Below are 21354 nucleotides of genomic sequence, written 5' to 3' on the forward strand. Positions count from 1 at the left end.
GTGGTAATAAAAAGAGTATGTTTGAGAGAGCTGAAGAGCATGTATTGAAATGGTTTGGTCACATGGAGAGAATGAGTGAGGAAAGATTGACAAAGAGGATATATGTGTCATAGGTGAAGGCAGCGAGAAGTGGGAGACCAAATTGGAGGTGGAAGGTTGGAGTGAAAAAGATTTTGAGCAATCGAGGCCTGAACATACAGGAGGGTGAAAGGCATGCAAGGAATAGAGTGAATTGTAATGATATGGTATACTGGGGTCGATGTGCTGTGAAGGATTGAACCAGGGCATGTGAAACATCTGGGGTAAACTATGGAAAGTTTTGTGGGGCCTGGATGTGGAAAGAGAGGAAAGTGATTGGTTTTCAGTGAATGTCGGTTTGTGGCAGGGGTGCGTGATGGCTCCTAGGCTGTTTGATTTGTTTATGGATGGGGTTGTTAGGGAGGTGAATGCAAGAGTTTTGGAGAGAGGGGCAAGTATGTAGTCTGTTGTGGATGAGAGGGCTTGGGAAGTGAGTCAGTTGTTGTTCGCTGATGATACAGTGCTGGTGGCTAATTTGGGTGAGAAACTGCAGAAGTTGGTGACTGAATTTGGTAAAGTGCGTGAAAGAAGAAAGTTGAGAGTAAATGTAAATAAGAGCAAGGTTGTTAGGTTCAGTAAGGTTGAGGGACAAGTTGATTGGAAGGTAAGTTTGAATGGAGAAAAACTAGAGGGAGTGAAGTGTTTTAGATATCTGGGAGTGGTTTTGGCAGCAGATGGAACCATGGAATTGAGTCACAAGGTGGGGAGGGGGCGAAGGTTCTAGGAGCATTGAAGAATGTGTGGAAGGCGAGAACATTATCTCAGAGAGCAAGAATGGGTATGATTGAAGGAATAGTGGTTCCAACAATGTTATATGGTTACGAGGCATGGGCTATAGTTAAGGTTGTGTGGAGGAGGGTATATGTGTTGGAAATGAGGTGTTTTGAGGACAATATGTGGTGTGAGGTGGTTTGATCAGTTAAGTAATGAAATGGTAAGAGAGATGCGTGGTAATAAAAAGAGTATGTTTGAGAGACTTGAAGAGGGTTTATTGAAATAGTTTGGTCACATGGAGACAATGAGTGAGGAAAGGTTGACAAAGAGGATATATGTGTTAAAGGTGAAGGTAATAAGGAGAAGTGGGAGACCAAATTACAGATGGAAGGATGGAGTGAAAAAGATTTTGAGCGATCGGGGCCTGAACATATAGGAGGGTGATAGGCGTGCAAGGAATAGAGTGAATTGTAACGGTATGGTATACTGGGGTCGATGTGCTGTGAATGGATTGAACCAGGGCATGTGAAGCGTCTGGGGTAAACCATGGAAAGATTTGTGGGACCTGGATGTGGAAAGAGAGGAAAGTGATTGGTTCTCAGTGAATGTCGGTTTGCGGCAGGGGTGCATGATGTCTCCATGGCTGTTTAATTTGTTTATGGATGGGGTTGTTAGGGAGGTGAATGTAAGAGTTTTGGAGAGAGGGGCAAGTATGCAGTTTGTTGTGGATGAGAGGGCTTGGGAAGTGAGTTAGTTGTTGTTCGCTGGTGATACAGTGCTGGTGGCTAATTCGGGTGAGTAACTGCAGAAGCTGGTGACTGAGTTTGGTAAAGTTTGTGAAAGAAGAAAGTGACATGACAGCTAGAGACTGAGCGTGAACGAATGTGGCCTTTGTTGTCTTTTCCTAGCACTACCTCTTGCGTGCTTGGGGGAGGGGGGTGCCATTTTCATGTGTGGTGGGGTGGCGTTGGGAATGGATGAAGGCAGCAAGTATGGATATGTACATGTGTATATATGTAAATGTCTCTGTATGTATATGTATGTTTTATTTTATTTATTATACTTTGTCGCTGTCTCCCGCGTTTGCGAGGTAGCGCAAGGAAACAGACGAAAGAAATGGCCCAACCCCCCCCCCATACACATGTATATACATACGTCCACACACGCAAATATACATACCTACACAGCTTTCCATGGTTTACCCCAGACGCTTCTCATGCCCTGCTTCAATCCACTGACAGCACGTCAACCCCGGTATACCACATCACTCCAATTCACTCTATTCCTTGCCCTCCTTTCACCCTCCTGCATGTTCAGGCCCCAATCACACAAAATCTTTTTCACTCCATCTTTCCACCTCCAATTTGGTCTCCCTCTTCTCCTTGTTCCCTTCACCTCCGACACATATATCCTCTTGGTCAATCTTTCCTCACTCATCCTCTCCATGTGCCCAAACCACTTCAAAACACCCTCTTCTGCTCTCTCAACCACGCTCTTTTTATTTCCACACATCTCTCTTACCCTTACGTTACTCACTCGATCAAACCACCTCACACCACACATTGTCCTCAAACATCTCATTTCCAGCACATCCATCCTCCTGCGCACAACTCTATCCATAGCCCACGCCTCGCAACCATACAACATTGTTGGAACCACTATTCCTTCAAACATACCCATTTTTGCTTTCCGAGATAATGTTCTCGACTTCCACACATTCTTCAAGGCCCCCAGGATTTTCGCCCCCTCCCCCACCCTATGATCCACTTCCGCTTCCATGGTTCCATCCGCTGCCAGATCCACTCCCAGATATCTAAAACACTTCACTTCCTCCAGTTTTTCTCCATTCAAACTCACCTCCCAATTGACTTGACCCTCAACCCTACTGTACCTAATAACCTTGCTCTTATTCACATTTACTCTTAACTTTCTTCTTCCACACACTTTTCCAAACTCAGTCACCAGCTTCTGCAGTTTCTCACATGAATCAGCCACCAGCGCTGTATCATCAGTGAACAACAACTGACTCACTTCCCAAGCTCTCTCATCCCCAACAGACTTCATACTTGCCCCTCTTTCCAAAACTCTTGCATTTACCTCCCTAACAACCCCATCCATAAACAAATTAAACAACCATGGAGACATCACACACCCCTGCCGCAAACCTACATTCACTGAGAACCAATCACTTTCCTCTCTTCCTACACGTACACATGCCTTACATCCTCGATAAAAACTTTCCACTGCTTCTAACAACTTTCCTCCCACACCATATATTCTTAATACCTTTCACAGAGCATCTCTATCAACTCTATCATATGCCTTCTCCAGATCCATAAATGCTACATACAAATCCATTTGCTTTTCTAAGTATTTCTCACATACATTCTTCAAAGCAAACACCTGATCCACACATCCTCTACCACTTCTGAAACCACACTGCTCTTCCCCAATCTGATGCTCTGTACATGCCTTCACCCTCTCAATCAATACCCTCCCATATAATTTACCAGGAATACTCAACAAACTTATACCTCTGTAATTTGAGCACTCACTCTTATCCCCTTTGCCTTTGTACAATGGCACTATGCACGCATTCCGCCAATCCTCAGGCACCTCACCATGAGTCATACATACATTAAATAACCTTACCAACCAGTCAACAATACAGTCACCCCCTTTTTTAATAAATTCCACTGCAATACCATCCAAACCTGCTGCCTTGCCAGCTTTCATCTTCCGCAAAGCTTTCACTACCTCTTCTCTGTTTACCAAATCATTTTCCCTAACCCTCTCACTTTGCACACCACCTCAACCAAAACACCCTATATCTGCCACTCTATCATCAAACACATTCAACAAACCTTCAAAATACTCACTCCATCTCCTTCTCACATCACCACTACTTGTTATCACCCCACTTGCGCCCTTCACCGAAGTTCCCATTTGCTCCCTTGTCTTACGCACTTTATTTACCTCCTTCCAGAACATCTTTTTATTCTCCCTAAAATTTAATGATACTCTCTCACCCCAACTCTCATTTGCCCTTTTTTTCACCTCTTGTACCTTTCTCTTGACCTCCTGTCTCTTTCTTTTATACATCTCCCACTCAATTGCATTTTTCCCTGCAAAAATTGTCCAAATGCCTCTCTCTTCTCTTTCACTAATACTCTTACTTCTTCATCCCACCACTCACTACCCTTTCTAATCAACCCACCTCCCACTCTTCTCATGCCACAAGCATCTTTTGCGCAATCCATCACTGATTCCCTAAATACATCCCATTCCTCCCCCACTCCCCTTACTTCCTTGTTCTCACCTTTTTCCATTCTGTACTCAGTCTCTCCTGGTACTTCCTCACACAGGTCTCCTTCTCAAGCTCACTTACTCTCACCACCCTCTTCACCCCAACATTCACTCTTCTTTTCTGAAAACCCATACAAATCTTCACCTTAGCCTTCACAAGATAATGATCAGACATCCCTCCAGTTGCACCTCTCAGCACATTAACATCCAAAAGTCTCTCTTTCGCACGCCTGTCAATTAACATGTAATCCAGTATATGTATGTATTATTCTTATTAGTATTACACTTAGTTGCTGTCTCCCACGTTAGTGAGGTAGGGCAAGGAAACAGATGAAAAAATGGCCCAACCCACCCCCATACACATGTATATACATAAACGCCCACATACGTACATATACATACCTATACATTTCAGTGTATACATACATATACATACAGACATATACACCTATACACATGTACATATTCATACTTCCTGCCTTCATCCATTCCTTCCGTATGTATACGTTGAAATGTATGGGTATGTATATGTGCGTGTGTGGGCATTTATGTATATACATGTGTATGGGGGTGGGTTAGTCCATTCTTTTGTCTGTTTCCTTGCACAACCTCGCTAGTGTGGGAGACAGTAACTAAGTATGATAGATAAATAGATAAATAGTAAGTAATGTAGAAATGGTAATATTTAAAAATGTTTTACCTATTTATAAATATTTTACATAGAAGAAATATTCATGCATGTAAGTGAATAAACACTTCTAAATGCCTCAATCTTCTGCTGCTTGGTGATGTCATTAATAGTTAGCATGTTGATATTGAAGTCCTTTATAAGTGCTCCCTTGGACTTGCCCTTAGCCAGCCTCTTGCGCAACTCCATTTTCTTTTCAAGGCCTAGAACGTTCCTCTTACGCTTTTTGTATGATGTAGATGGGTTCAAGGATGTCAGGCAATTGCTGATGACACTTGAAAGGGGCCATTATCCATAATAGTAACCCATGGTACACAAAATACACAAATGTGCAAGACCAGCACACAGTACTACACCAGAAAACTGCATAGGAGACAGTAGGTAACTACTAGCAGCACAAAACACTGGTTGATGAGTATACTAATCACTGCAGCATGGTATTAGTGCTATTTGAAATATTATTACATGTCTTTTTATTATATTTTCATTTATTTGTTTGTTTTTTAAATTGATGGGTTCCAACCAAAATTGAAAAACATTTGTTAAAAACATTTTGTTGTCTCAGGTTATGGATGACAGAAGTTTTACCTTACGAAGATTGCTTTTTAAGAGGTTGAATTAGCTTATTGAAAAACAGGAAATAAAGGCTATCTTTGTGTAAGTGATTCAGAAAAGCAAGAATTATTTTACAGTAACAGATATCATACATTGAAAGGTATATTTTTGTTGCTTCTGTAGTTTTGTAAGAATTGGATGTGTTCATAGGAAATATTATCTCATTTCAGTGGTAATATGTTGATCCTTCCTGAGCATCCAGATGAGCTACAAGGAAGTTTGTGTCACATTACACATCTGGTTCTGAATAACATGGAGTATACATGGCAGGATATACTTACTTGCTGCAGTATGTTCCCAACACTCAGGAAGTTACAGGTAAGATGATAAAACTCATTGATAAATTCTAAGGGAGAGCACGAGGAAATTTTATCCTTCATAGAATAGATATCCCATATATGAGTCCCAGAGGACCTGAGTACAGGGTTGGGTGATGTAGCAAGTGAGGGTATACTGGTATACTTGAAAGGAAGTGGGATGCTTGGAGAGACTGGAAACTGAGGAAAGCCTCTTGAGTTTGAGCTGGGATTGGTGATCAGTAATATTTGGTTTAGAAGGTACTTATGTATTTGTATGAGTGGGAATGAGGCTCAGTGAATGTTAATGAATCATGACTATGTTTACTGAAAGGATTGTACAGGAGAGTGTGTTAACTGTGAACATTCTGAGAGGAGTAACAGGTGGAATGGTTCACTTATTGGTGGAGGAAAGAGTAAAAGTTGGTGGTGAGTTTAGGGAAGAGGCAATAACATGTGATTATTATTTGTTTGTGTTTTTTGGGGAGAGAGTTTTACACTCATGTCGTCTTACCTCTTAACCATGTATGAATGGTCCATGTCTTGTCTCCAATACATGTATGCACACACAAACACACCCCAGCCTAAGCCAGGTGTGAAAGAAGAGGTTAAAGAAGGTAAGCTTGGAAAAGTGGCTTGTGGGCAGAGAAACCATGAGAGATCAAGAGAAGAATGGGATAAGGTGAGAATAAATGAAACCAGGGGGTGGAAGAGGAGTGAAAGGAAATTGGGGAAACAGTCCTTAAGTGAGTGGGTGATGATTAGATGTGGATGTATGGAAAAGGTTACTGAGTGGTGCATTGCAGAAGTTGTGAGTATCTGCATAGAAGATATGCTAGTTGATTGAAAGTATAGGAGAAAGCTGTGAGAGGTCAAGAGGAAGATGTGAGAGCTAAAGAAGAAAGCAAATTTGAGATGGGAGAGAGTTTCTATGTGCTTCATGGATAATGAAAAAATGTTTTTGAAGGAGGTGAATAGTGTGAAAAGAAAGGACAGGGGTGGAGGGGCAACAGTAATGAGAGTGGTTAGGAAGTAATAATAAAACAGTAGTCTAAAAGGGATATGAAGTGATGATTTTCATGAGGATTGTTGAATATGTTATTTGATAGGGAGGCAGATAATCTTTCTGGGACAAGATGAGATGCTGATCGAGAGTCATGGCAAAAGAAATTGTGAAGAGAAATTAATAAATGCTTTGTTCAAAATGAAATGTGGTAAAGCATCATGAGATAACAACAGGGGTTATCATGAATATAGTGAGGATGTTCTTTTGGTTACACCTATTATGGTGTATGGTAGAATAATGGATGAGAGGGTAAAGTTATGCACAGATGACTAGGAAGGAGCAGTGCGGATTTAAGACAGGTAGAGGGTGTATGGACCATGTGTTTGCTCAAAAGAAACTATATGAGAAATTACTCAGAAAAAGAGAGTGGCTTGTATGTACCATTTATGGATCTTGAGAAAGCATATGATATGGTTGACAGAGATACCTTATGGAAAATGCTATAGAAATGTGGGGTAGATGTTTGGTTATTAAGTGCAGTGAGGAGTTATTACTAGGAGAGTAAGGCCTGTCCCTGAATAGAAAGTGGGAAGGTTTAGTAGTTTCCAGTGAAAGTGAATCTTCAGTAACAATGTATGATGTCATTATGGCTGTATTATATGTTTTGAATGGATTGTGAGAGAGATAAATGCCAGGGCCCTAGAGTAAAAGGTAGGTCTTCATTATGCTGGAGGTAATGTGAGGTAAATCATTTGCTATTTGTAGATGACATGGCTGTGGTAGCATTTTTAGAGTGAAACTCCTGAAACTGATGACAGAGTTTAGGTTAGAGTGTAAATGAAGAAAGTTGAAACTGAACAGAAGTAAGTTAATGAGGTGCAGTAGGATGTGTGACAGGAGACTTTTAGCATGAGTTTAAGTGAGGAGAACTTAAAGGAAGTTGAATACTTAAGGTACCTGATGGTATACTTGGCAGCAGAGAGAACCATGGGGTGTGAAGGAAGTCATGGTATGGAAGTGGGGTTAAGTCATGGGGACTTTAGGGAATGTTTGCAAGGAACAGTCAGTGTCTAAGGGTGAAGATTGGTATGTCAGCTAGAAGTATTCATGTAGGGGCCAAAGGTTTTTGCTCCTCTCACAGTTAGAGCTTTCAGCTGGTGAATTGGAAGTGGTTCTGCTGTGACTTATTTCCTATAATATCTTGATGTTTTTAAGAGTGTTTGGCTTGTGACAAAACCTTTTTGTAATAATACCTATTTTAAGATCTGGTTAATCTCATTAAAAGTGCAACAATAAGAAGATATCTTAAGAAACAAGTCACAGCGGAAGCCACTTACCTAACATCATGGGTTCCAGTTGATATCCTAGGTTGTGAAGGAACAAGAATCTGGCTCCAATATGAATGCATCTCATTGACAAAGATTAAGAGGAACTTGGATGACCTTATAAGCATTTTGATATGTAAATTATGAAACAAAGAAGTCCTCATTCAGCAGCCAGCTTTGGGTGTGGAGAACTTCATCCATTATACTTCTAAAGAGCATAAGTCTGTACAAAGGGAGAATTTCACAAATGCTCCCTTCTAGTCCCAAACCTATTGAGTAATATTTCCAGAAAACCTGCTGTTGTAAGAGATCAAGGAGCTTTGAAAGCTTTTCTCTGAGCTGAAAAATGGGCTTTTCAGGAATCATGTCAAAATCATAAGATTGTTGCATTAATTTGATTTGCCCTCCTTTTTAATTTTTCCCTTTTATGGAGAAAAGCATATATAATCCAAACAGTGACAAGCCCAAGGCAATGTAGTTAGCTAGCTTTAGATTGCAAAAGTCTGAGATTGGGTTGTAAGAATCCACTCCAGCATAAGAACTTACACATGTTGTTATCAGCAGTAATGAAATAGCAGATTCCAAGGCTATAGTAGCTGTATCCAGTGGTCTTTGTATGAGAGTTGTACCTCAGTAATTTTGTAGGCAGGTTTAAAATCATATTTTATATAGAGGGCAAGAAATTAGCAGTAATAAAATAGCAGATACCAAGGCTATAGTAGCTATATCCAATGATCTTTATATGAGGATTATGTATCACAGTGATTTTGTGGGCAATTTTAGAATTATATTCGATGTAGTTGGCAAGATAAACAGAACTTGGAAGCCCCAGAATATAACAAACTGCAGAGGATGAAGAAAGATGTTGAAATATGGCATTGTTCATTCAAAAGGAGTAGCCATTATGAGAAAATCTTTGTTGACTGAGAACTTAGTGGAGACCTGCTCCGATATGTGACACTTGCAATTGCGTTATTACCATTCCAACAATATAGGAGTCTCAGAGTTAGATATGAATTATTTGATGAAAATGTGTCATTGTGCTGGAATAATTTTAGTCTTTAATGTGAAAGTACCTTGACAGATGAGTTTTTTAAAGGAAGCCAAAATATATGATATTCTTTTCAGAAAGCCTTAAGTTTTTTGATATTTTTTAAAGGAAGCCAAGATTTTTGATTCATTGTAAACAGTTTTAGGTTTTTATATATCTATTTCATGTTGAAAAGGGTTGTATGGACACGAATGAGTGAAAATTATTGGGGAAGAGGAAAGAAGGATATGCAAATCTGCTATCACCAAGAGTATGGGAGAGTGTTACAGAGCATGGATGGAATGGATCAGTAATAGTGTGAGTGAAAGGAAAGACTGGGATTGTGAAATATACATGGGGATGTGTATGTGCGCCTGTGAATATGAAGACTGTACAAGGTAAGGATGAAATGAAGCTTTTCTGGAGAAACTTGAATGAGAGAAATGCGGTTGTATTGGGTGACATGAGTGTGAAGGTGGGATGTGATGGAATTAGTGAGATAATTGGTACATAGGGAGTGGCCGGAGTAAATGAGAATGGAAGCTGTGTTGTGGATATTTGTGCTGAGAGGGATTTATTCCTTGCAAATGCCTTTCTTTTCAGCACAAGATGATCTATGGATATACATGGATGAGGAATGATGGAAGAGAAGATCAATAGACTTTGACTTTGCAGCAATGAATGAAATGTTGAGAAAGGCTGTGCTTGATTCTAGAGTCATGAGAGGATTCTTTGGTACTATGACCTCTTCATGATTCTTGTGGGGATGAGGATAAGGGAGAAGTGGTAGGTATGGTGTGAGGGAGAATGGAGAGGTAAAAGTGTTGGCAAGCGAGAAGGTGAATCGGGAAAAGGATAGGGAGGAGTATGAAAGGAAAGTAATTGAAAAGTTGGATGGAAGTGCAGTGAATGTAGGAATGCAGTCATGTGTGAATGAGGTGGTTAGAATGTTTAGAGAAATCCTTGTAAACGTTGTAGAATCAGTAGTTGGATACAAGATAGTGAGATATAGGAATAAAAAGGGCATTGCAAGGTGGACACAAGATTAAAGATACTGTGGAAGAGAAGAAAAAGGCATATGGTACATTGCTCAATAGGAAAGTAACTGGAAGTTCTGCAAAGGAGGAGGGAAGACTACAAAATATGTAAGTGGAATGTTAAGATGCTGATAGAGAAAAGCAAAAAAAAGAATAGATTAAGATTTATGAAGAATGTTAAGTGAAAAGTTTCGGTATCATAAGAAACTATACTGGAAGGAGATGAAAAAGGAAAGAGGCGGAAGTCAGAATGAAAATGCTGATGTGAGATGTAAGGAAGGGGAATTGCCAAATGAAAAGGAGAAAGTGAAAGGAAGATGGAAAGAGTATTTTGAAGACCTGATGACTGAGAAAAGGGGAGGCAGCAGTTGTTACATGCATGGGTATGGAGGAGGGAAGGAAGAGGATACAAGTGCAGGGGCCTGTAACAAAGAGGGAGGTAAGAAGGGCAATAATGAGGCTGGAGGTAGGAAAGACATCTGGAGTAGATGGGATTATGGCTGAAATGCTGAGGTAAGGAGGAGAAAGTGTGATAGAGTGGATGCATCTTATGTGTAATTTAGCATGGAAAGAGAAGGTTGTGCTAGAGAATTGGGTGAAAGTTATTATTTTCTTGTTTATTCAGAGGAAAAGATGTGAAGGATGTATTTGGCAATTATAGGGGAATAAATCTGTTAAGTATACCAGGCAAAGTGTATTAATTGACAGAGTGATGGAAGTGACTGAATGCAGAATAAGTGAAGAGCAATTGGGTTTTAGGAAAGTTAGGGGATGTATGGATCAGATTTTTGTAGTAATGATGACTGTGGAAATGTATTTAGCAAAAGGTAAGAAGCTGTATGCAGCTTTTATGGATCTGGAGAAGTGAATGACAAAGTTGAGTAGAATGCTCTGTGAGATGTTAAGGATATATGGTATAGGGGGAAAACTGCTGGACGGTGTAAAAGCCTTCTATAGAGGAGCAAATGCATATGTAAGAATGGATGGAGAGCTGATCAAAAGTTTTTGGGATACACATAGGTGTGAGGCAGGGCTGTGTGCTGTCACCATGGCATTTTGATATGTATATGGATGAAGTGATAAGAGAGATGAAAGCAAAATTTGGGAAAAGGGGTGCAGAGATGGAGTGTGGCTGTGAGATTTGGTGGCTAGTGGCAAGCTTGTATGTGGATGATACTGTGCTTTTTGTAGAGAGTGAAGAGGAGTTGCAAAAGGTTGTAAGTGTGTTTTATGATGTATGTAAGCAGAGGAGATTGAAGATGGATGCAAGTAAAAGTAAAGTAAAGGGGTTTGAAAGGTAATGGAGTGAAAGTATAGATTTGCAAAACAATATAGAATGAAAGAAGAAAGTGTACTTGATTGTGCTGTGAATATAGGGAGAAAAAGACTGGAAGAAGTAAGGGAATTTAAGTATATGGGAGCTGTCTTGGGTAAGTGTGGTGATATGGAAGGAGAGATAGGGAGATAGCAGTACAGGTTAGAAGAGTCATTGGGTCTCTTAATAGAATAATGAAGGGTAGAGGTGTGAATTTGGAGGTGAAGAGAGGATTAAGGGACAGCATAGTCCTCCCAGCTGTGACCTATACAACCAAAACATGGACATGGAATGAGGCAGAGAGGTCAAGAATGCAGGCTTTGGAAATTAGCTATTTGACAAGAGCATGTGGTGTGAATAGATGGAATGAAGAAAGAAATGAAAGGGTGTATGAGATGTGGTATGGCATGGAATGCAAGGGGAATGAATGGTGGAGTGTTAGACTAGGTGAAATGTAATACTTTGAGGTGGTTTGGGCATGTGGAAAGAGTGCAGGTTTGGGAGTTTACAAGGAGAGTGTATGAAAGTACAAGTGAAGGGTGTATGAAAGTACAGTTAAAGGGATTGGTGTGAGTGGAAGACCACCTGTGATATGGGTAAATAGGGTTGGGGGAATACTGGAGTGAGAGAAACAGAGGAAGAATGCATGGAATGGTGTATACAAGGGAGGCATGTAAGGACAGGGATAAGTAGAGACTCTCTTTCCATGTTCACCCCTTGATGGGAGTTCCCGGAGGGAACGGGCATCAGAGATGTAGATAGATAGATAGATGTAGTGTTTTGCAAATTCCACAAATTTCTTCAGAGCACATCACCCAATGACTTAATAGACCTGAGTGGCTTCCTGTATGGCCAGTGAGTGTCTGTGAACAACATAAGCTGATCTCATATGCTTTATGGTGGTTAAAGGAGTTGAATCCCCACGGATACTTGAAACAGTGATTTAATACCCTTCTAAGCAAGTTCTTTCACATATGCTCACAGGGCTCTGTGTTTGGTATAGGAATGATTTTCATTTTCAAAGACCTACATATGTATTAGTTTAAGAAGTGTAGCTCTGCTTTGATATTTTATATTTATTGAAACAACAAATTTTTAGTTGATTATAATTTTTTCAGATTTGAAGTTTCTCCACATCTGATGTATAGGTTTTTTCTTGTTTCTATTTTATAGGTGGCTTTCAACAAACTGGAGGTGTTAGGACCAGTTCCTCCTGATCATTTTGCTTCTTTAGAAGAATTAGACATTGGGGTCAACCCAATCTCCTCCTGGGAAGAGGTCTGCCATTTAGGTTCCATTCCCAGGTCTGTATCAAGTTCTTATTTATTAATTGTCAGTCAAGTGACATTTGTAAGCTTGTTGATAAAGGTTGCCAATTTCTCTTACATTGTCATTTATATTTTATTATCATATTCTATTATACTTTGTCGCTTGCTCCCGTGTTAGTAAGATAGTGCAAGGAAACAGACGAAAGAATAGCCTGACCCACCCACACACACATGTGTATGTACATAAACGCCCACATACGCACATATACATACCTATACATTTCAACGTATACATACATATACATACACAGACATATACATATATACACATGTACATATTCATACTTGCTACCTTCATCCATTCTCATCACCACCACCACGCCACACATGAAATGGCACCCCCACTCCCCCCCCCACGCGTGTGAGGTAGCGCTAGGAAAAAACAACAAAGGCCACATTTGTTCACACTCAGTCTCTAGCTGTCATGTGTAATGCACCGAACCAAAGCTCCCAAAGCTCCCTTTTGACATTCAGGCCCCACAAAACTTTCCATGGTTTATCCCAGACACTTCACATGCCCTGGAGGCATTGACAGCATGTCAACCCCAGTATGGTACATCATTCCAATTTGCTCTATTCCTTGCACGCCTTTCACCCTCCTGTATGTTCAGGCCCCGACCGCTGAAAATCTTTTTAACTCCATCATTCCACCTCCAATTTAGTCTCCCACTTCTCCTCGCTCCCTCCACCTTTGACACATATATCCTCTTTGTCAGTCTTTCCTCGCTCATTTTCTCCATGTGACCAAACCATTTCAATACACCCTCTTCTGTTCTCTCAACCACACTCTTTATTACCACACATCTCTTTTACCCTTTCATTACTTACTCGATCAAACCATCTCATTTCCAACACATCCACCCTCCACACAACCCTATCTATAGCCCATGCCTCGCTACCATATAACATTGTCGGAACCACTATTCCTTCAAACATACCTATTTTTGCTCTTCGAGATATTGTTCTCACCTTCTACATGTTCTTCAGTGCTCCCAGAACCTTTGCCCCCTTCCCCACCCTGTGACTCATTTCTGCTTCTATGGTTCCATCCGCTGCTAAATCCACTCCCAGATATCTAAAACACTTCAGTTCCTTCAGTTTTTCTCCATTCAAACTTACCTCCCAATTTACTTGTCACTCAATCCTGCTGAACCTAATAGCCTTGCTGTTATTCACATTTATTCTCAGCTTTCTTCTTTCACACACTTTACCAAACTCAGTCACCAGCTTCTGCAGTTTCTCACTGGAATCAGCCACCAGCACTGTATCATCAGCGAACAACAAGTGACTCACTTCCCAAGCCCTCTCATCCACAACAGACTGCATACTTGCCCCTCTCTCCAAAACTCTTGCATTCACCACCCTAACCACCCCATCCATAAACAGATTAAACAACCACAGAGACATCACGCACCCCTGCCACAAACCAACAGTCACTGAGAACCAATCACTTTCCTCTCTTCCTACTCGTGCACATGCCTTACATTCTCGATGAAGACTTTTCACTGCTTCTAGCGACTTACCTTCCCTTACCTTCCACACTATATACTCTTAATACCTTCCACAGAGCATCTCAATCAACTCTTATCATATGCCTTCTTCAGAACCATAAATGCTCCATACAAATGCATCTGTGTTTCTAAGTATTTCTCACATACATTCTTCAAAGCAAACACCTGATCCACACATCCTCTACCACTTCTGAAACCACACTGCTCTTCCCTAATCTGGTGCTCTGTACATGCCTTCACCCTCTCATTCAATACCCTCCTGTATGATTTCTCTGGAATACTCAACAAACCTATACCTCTGTAATTTGAACACTCACCTTTATCCCCCTTAGCCTTTATACAGTGGCACTATGCATGCATTCCGCCAATCCTCAGGCACTTTACCGTGAAACATACATACATTGAATATTCTCACCAACCAGTCAACAACACAGTCACCCCCATTTTTAGTAAATTCCACTGCAATCCCATCCAAACCCGCCGCCTTGCTGGCTTTCATCTTCCGCGAGCTTTCACTACCTCTTCCATGTTTACCAAACCATTCTCCCTGACCCTCTCACTTTGCACACCACGTCAACCAAAACACCCTATATCTGCCACTCTATCATCAAACACATTCAACAAACCTTCAAAATACTCACTCCATTTCCTTCTCACTTCACCACTACTTGTTATTACCTCCCCATTAGCTCCTTTCACTGATGTTCCCATTTGTTCTGTTGTCTTCCGCACTTTATTTACCTCCTTCCAAAACATCTTTTTAGTCTCCCTAAAACTTAATGATACTCTCTGAACCCAGCTCTCATTTGCCTTCTTTTTCACCTCTTGCACCTTTCTCTTGACCTCCTGCTTTTTTCTTTTATACATCTCCCAGTCATTTGCACTATTTCCCTGCAAAAATCGTCCAAATGCCTCTTTTCTCTTTCACTAACAATCTTACTTCTTTATCCCACCATTCACTACCCTTCCTAATCTGCCCACCTCCCATCTTTTTCATGCCACAGGCATCTTTTGCACAAGCCATCACTGCTTCCCTAAGTACATCCCCTTCCTCCCCCACTCCCCTTACGTCAATTGCTCTCACCTTTTTCCATTCTGCTCTCAGCATCTTCTGGTACTTCCTCACACAAGTCTCCTTCCCAAGCTCTCTTGTAATATTAACATAGGTAGACCTTGTGATATTAACATAGGTAGACAGAAAAGGCCTCAAACTAGTCCTTATTAATGAGCATTATTTTTTATTTCAAGGTCTGAAACTAGTCTTTATTATCATCATTTTTGATTTCTGTAAATGTAGTATGGTATATAACATTCCCTTATCTCCGCTGACTGCTCTGCATTTGAATAAACAAACAGAATATCAGAATATTCATGAGCAAGTAGACCTTCATATCATTCTGTATTAATCACAGTACTCAGCCAAATAGTATCATGTCAGCCTTATTGCATACAAAAAAGGCATTATGATTTGTAAGAGAATAATTTTTATTGGTGTTGCAAGAATCCTTTAATTTCAGCTCCCTGTAAGTGAATTTTCTTTAGTAGTATAGTTTGTAGGGGTAGTAAAAGTGGAAGCTGAGGTCTCAGTCTTAGAGATGATTTTTGATGGACAACAAATTGCTGGAGAATGAGTGTATTGAAGGTATGATAGTGAACCTTCACTGTTGCTCTTTAATTGGAGTATGCTTGTGAGTTGTTAATATTTAGCTAGTGTGATTAAATTATGAACCTTTGTGGTGCAGTGGTTAGTGTTCCTGACCATGATGCATTGTGGCAGTCAGTCCAACCCAACCCATCTATTCATTCACCCCTAAGGGTTGGTTGATAAAATGGATACCAGGCTCAGGATAGGGTATATATGTATTTTCTCTATGCACATTGGCCATGTCCTGCTTTAGCTTCAAGAACAGATAACTGAGCCTCAGAGGGAAAACATCCTCACTTGGTCCGCATCTCTGTTCCTTCTTTTGGAAAAGTAAAATAGGAGGGAAGGATTTCCAGCCCTCTGCTCCCACCCCTTCTAATCACCTTCTACGTCACAGAGGAGTATGTGGGAAGTAATCTTTCTCCCTTATCCCCTGGGATAATATATATGTATGGTTTCCATGGTTTACCCTGGATGTTTCACATTCCCTGGTTCAGTCCATTAACAGCACCGACCCCAGTATACCACATCGTTCCAATTCACTCTACTCTGTGCCTGCCTTTCACCTTCTAGCATGTTTTGGCCAGATCACTCAAAGTCATTTTCACTCCATCCTTCCATTTCCAATTTAGTCTTCTGATTCTCCTTGTTCCCTGCACTTCTGACACATGTATCTTGTTTGTCAACCTTTCCTGACTCATTCTCTCCATATGTCCAAACCATTTCAGCACACCCTCATCTGCTTTCTCAGCCACACTCTATCTCCACACATCTCTCTTACCCTTTCATTCCTTACTTGTTTAAACCAACCTCATAACACATATTGTCCTTATACATTTCATTTCCAACACATCCACCTTATTCTGCACAACTCGTTCTATAACCCAAGCCTCACAACCATATAATATTGTTGGAAATACTGTTCCTTTAGACATACCCGTTTTTGCCCTCTAAGGTAATGTTCACCCTTTCCACACATTCTTCATCATTCCCAGAACCTTTACCCCTTCCCCTACCCTATGACTCACTTCTGCTTGCATGGTTCCATTGACTGCCAATTCTACTCGCAGATATCTAAAACACTTCCCTTCCTCCAATTTTTCTTCGTTCTAACTTGCATTCCAACTAGCTTGTCCCTTGAGCCTGCTGAACCTAATAACCTTACTTTTATTCATATTTACTCTCAACTTGCTCCTTTCACACACTCTTCCAAACTCTGTTGTCAGCTTCTGTAGTTTCTCACCTGAATCAGCCACCAGTGCTGTATCATTGACAAACAACAACTGACTCACTTCCCAGCCCTCTCATTCCCAACAGACTGCATACTCTCCCTTCTCTCCAAAACTTGTGTATATACCTTGCTGACCCCCCTATCCATGAATGAATTAAACAAACGTGTTGACATCACACACCCCTACCGTGGATTAACCTTCACTGGGAACCACTCACTCTCCTCTCTTCCTTCTTGCACACATGCCTTACACCCTTGGTAATAACTTCTCTGCTTTTAGCAGCTTACCTCCCACACCATATATTCGTAAGACCTTCCACAAAACATCCCTATCAACTCAGTCATATGACCAGGTGCATAAGTAATAATCTCTCATCTCTCACCGACTGCTTTCAGTTTCATTCACATCAGTCTAGAATTTAATTCCTTACACTCTATCACACACTTCCACAACTGCTGCTTCAGGAGTATTGCTACTCCTTCCTTAGCTCTTGTCCTCTCCACAACCCTGGACTTTACTCTCAAGACGTTTCCAAACCATTGAGCTTCGTTTCACTCAGAGCCAGAACATGCATGTTTCTTTCCTCAAACATACTACCTATCTCTCCTTTCTTCTCATTTTGTTTATGTCCACACACATTTAGACACCCCAGTCTGAGCTATTTCATGCATTAGCGAGGTAGCACCAGGAAACAAATGAAGAAAGACCCATCCACTTACATACAAACATTTATACATGCACACACATGCATGTACATTTACATATATATACATATATACTTACACATACACATAGATACACATTCATGCATATTACACATGTACGTATTCATACTTGCTTGCCTTCATCCAATTTTGGCACCACCCCCTGTGTCAGCAAGATAGTGCCAGGAAACATGAAAGAAGGCCACATCTGCTCACACTTCATCTCTATCTGTCATGTGTAATGCACCAAAACCACAGCTCCCTATCTACATCTAGGCCCCACAGACCTTTCCATGGTTTTCCCTGGAAGCTTCACATTCCCTTGTTGAGCCCATTAACAGCATGGTGACCCCAGTATACCATGTTGTTCCAATTCATTCTATTCTGTGCATGCCCTTCACCCTCCTCTTTGGTCAGGCTTCGATCAATCAAAATCTTATTCACTCCATCTTTCCACCTCCAGTTTGATCTCCCACTTCTCCTTGTTCCCTCCACCTTTGACGCATATATCCTCTTTGTCAACCTTTCTTCACTCTTTTTCTCCATATGTCCAAGCCATTTCATCAAATCTTCTGGTCTCTCAACTGCACTCTTTTTATTACTACACATCTCTTTTACCCTTTCATTACTTACTAGATCAAACCACCTCATACCACATATTGTCCTCAAACATTTCATTTCCAACACATCCACCCTCCTCCATATAACCCTGTCTATAGCCCATGCCTCGCAACCATGGAGTATTATTATTTTCTTTCTGATCATCCGCAAGTGGACTGCTGGCATTCTGTGTGCAAGCATGCAACCTCTTCTTGTTATACATAACTCTTGACAACACTTGACTCACAACTCATTCTTTGTAACTCTAGATTTTCCCTGCAGTGAGTGCAATGTGCTCATTCTTTGTTACTCTAGATTCTCCCTGCAGTGAGTGCAGTGTGCTCATTCTTTGTTACTCTAGATTTTCCTTGCAGTGAGTGCAATGTGCTAGACCTGAAAATGTTAGGAGGATGTGCTAGCCTTGAAAATGTTCGGAGAGATAGCTAGAAGTAGTTGGTAGGAACATTAGACAGGAGCTTTAAGTAAAGGTAATAGTTTGGAACATTAGGTAGAAGTAGTTGGTAGGAACATTAGGTAGGAATCTCTGAAAACACTGGCTACAGTTGCCCTTTACTAGTGTCTTAGTAAAGGTGAGGCATTAAAAGGCTAAAAAACAGTACCGGAGTTCACCAGTTATGGAGACTTTTGCCGTGGCCACCACCTTGAGGGAACAAGCACCAGAAATAAGGAATTCAGCCACAGCATTATTGTTATGGAAAGGGCCTACATTATCATATACAACCTTTGATTACTGAACATCTTAAATGATTTCCCTAGAATATCAAATGCCATTTCCCTCTGAATACTGGGCATATGGTATGACACTTTCAATCAAGTAAAATATGTAGGACATAAATAAGACCTAATCTACATTAGTTCAGAAGCATGAACATCTTGATTTTACACAGTATATATAAACATAGAATCAGGTACGTAACAGGAAATGGTACAAAGGATACGTGGTAGTATACTTTACAGTAAAGTACTTTACATACATAGAAAATATGAAAACTATTTTTACAGTGAGTTGCTCTTTCAGATGATTAAGTTGAACTGATAATGGTTGAGGATGAATGAGAGTCCTGCCATGGGTTTCTCCACACCTATGGCAGGACAGTGGATGGTTACTCATCAACTAGGTGGCTTCTTTCCAGAATGCTTCTCTGTCGCTGCCTTGAGCACTTTCAGAATGGTACTTTACAATGCAGAACAAAACTAGTGCGGGTTAGGTGTATGGCACTTTATATGTTATACGCTGACATTTGACAGGAGAACTTAATCACCGTTCACATTATAGTACAGTTCATGGCAAAGACAGTAAGCTCTTTTCACAATGCAGTGCAGTTACACAATGTTCTGTACAACAGTGAGATGTTTGTCACAGTACAGTACAAGTTGTACGTAGGACCATCAGGAAATCAATGAAAAGCGCTAGCACTAGTGAAAGATATCCAGACAGTAACATGCACAGCTGAACTGAGATGCTGCAGCACCACATGGATAGGCAATATTACCAGTCACTTACAGAGTAAACCACTGGTAACAACCAATGAGTGCCACAGATATGTATTGGTACATTAAACATTGTCTTGATTCATTGAACCTTAAGTCTCATTAACATTGGTGGTCATTATTTTCTTTGCATCTGCTTAGTATTATCAATGATTTTCCCTGAGATTAACAGTAATGTTTGTTATTAAATCTGTTGTTAGTTAGAGGGGTTCACTATTCAGGAGTATCATTAATGAGAGGTTTAACTGTATGTTGGCTGGATGAAGTAGAGGATGAACAGTTGGAGGACCCATGACATGCTTCCATGTCTAAGTTTGGGTTAGCTACAGTTTGGTATAGTTTCACATCCCTTCATATGTAGATGCATATTGATGAATGTTTCAATGTTACTTTTCATGCATCAGTGATGCTAGTTATATTTAAGGTCTGAGTTAAGCCTCATCTTATTTATGTCCAAGTCTTTGTCAGCCACTGTTTGATGTAGTTATATTATTTCTTATGCAAATGCATATTGATGAGTGCCTAGTCACCTAGATGTGCTTTTGATTCTTCATTGACTCTAGTTAAGTTTTAATTCTAAGATCAGTTGTCAGCTACAGTTTGACATATGTTCATGTAACCTTATATAGTGATGCATGTTGATGGATGCTGTTTTCACTTTTCTCTTCCTTTCCCAAACTATCTTTGTTTTCTTTCTCTGTGTCTTCTGCTTTTTTCCCATCATATTTCTTTTTATGTATCTGGTCATAGTTGTGATAATTCTCTGTGTTTGCTGCTTTTTTCCTCATCAAATTTCTTTTTATGTATCTAGTTATGGTTGTGATGAAATTGTTTGAGCCTTCTGTGATGGTTTATGTTTGTCTCCTAATTTAACCTCTTTATTCCTTTTTATTTGCCTCTTTAAACCTTGCCATTTTCATGTACTCTATACTCTTCTACTGTCTTGTCGTGGGTAGTGATGTTCCTTCTTGTATTCTCTATCATGCAATGTGGTATAGAGGCTTGGTTGGTCTGTGATGTCAACTTTCTGTATTTATATTTTCTAGAAAGAGTGTAATGATTGCGTAAAATTCTCTCTAATGGTTATGGGAGTGTTCCCTACAGTTGTCTTCTTTATAGTATTAGTGGATTGTCTGTTCAGTATACCCAAAGAATAGGGTAGAATTTATGGTCCAGATCATAGCTGTGTCTATCTCCAGGTTAAGATTTTTGTTAGGGGGACCTTTGTTCAAATGTGAAGATTTTGCTGGAGAGGAATATTTTAATTTCTGCCTGGAAGAATGACTAAAGATATATCATTGTTATATAGTTGTTGGATTGGCCAACAGAGTAGATATTTGTTTACTGAGGATGTTGATGATGTGTATGACAATTAATTTTTATGACTGTGGGAGCTACTGCACAATCATCTT

At 40.3% G+C, this 21354-nt stretch overlaps 1 protein-coding gene across 2 annotated transcripts in view; it reads left to right on the forward strand.

Moving 5' to 3' along the window:
• Nucleotides 1-21354, forward strand: part of Tbce (Tubulin-binding cofactor E) — a 90468-nt gene that overhangs the window by 17568 nt on the left and 51546 nt on the right. For both annotated transcript variants that reach the window (XM_071689875.1, XM_071689874.1), the window contains exons 6-7: nucleotides 5572-5719; nucleotides 12584-12714. In XM_071689875.1, coding sequence (XP_071545976.1) covers nucleotides 5572-5719; nucleotides 12584-12714 — 279 coding nt within the window. The remainder of the gene's footprint in view (nucleotides 1-5571; nucleotides 5720-12583; nucleotides 12715-21354) is intronic.

The sequence above is a fragment of the Panulirus ornatus genome, chromosome 47 (assembly GCF_036320965.1).
Source record: "Panulirus ornatus isolate Po-2019 chromosome 47, ASM3632096v1, whole genome shotgun sequence".
Lineage (NCBI taxonomy): Eukaryota > Metazoa > Arthropoda > Malacostraca > Decapoda > Palinuridae > Panulirus > Panulirus ornatus.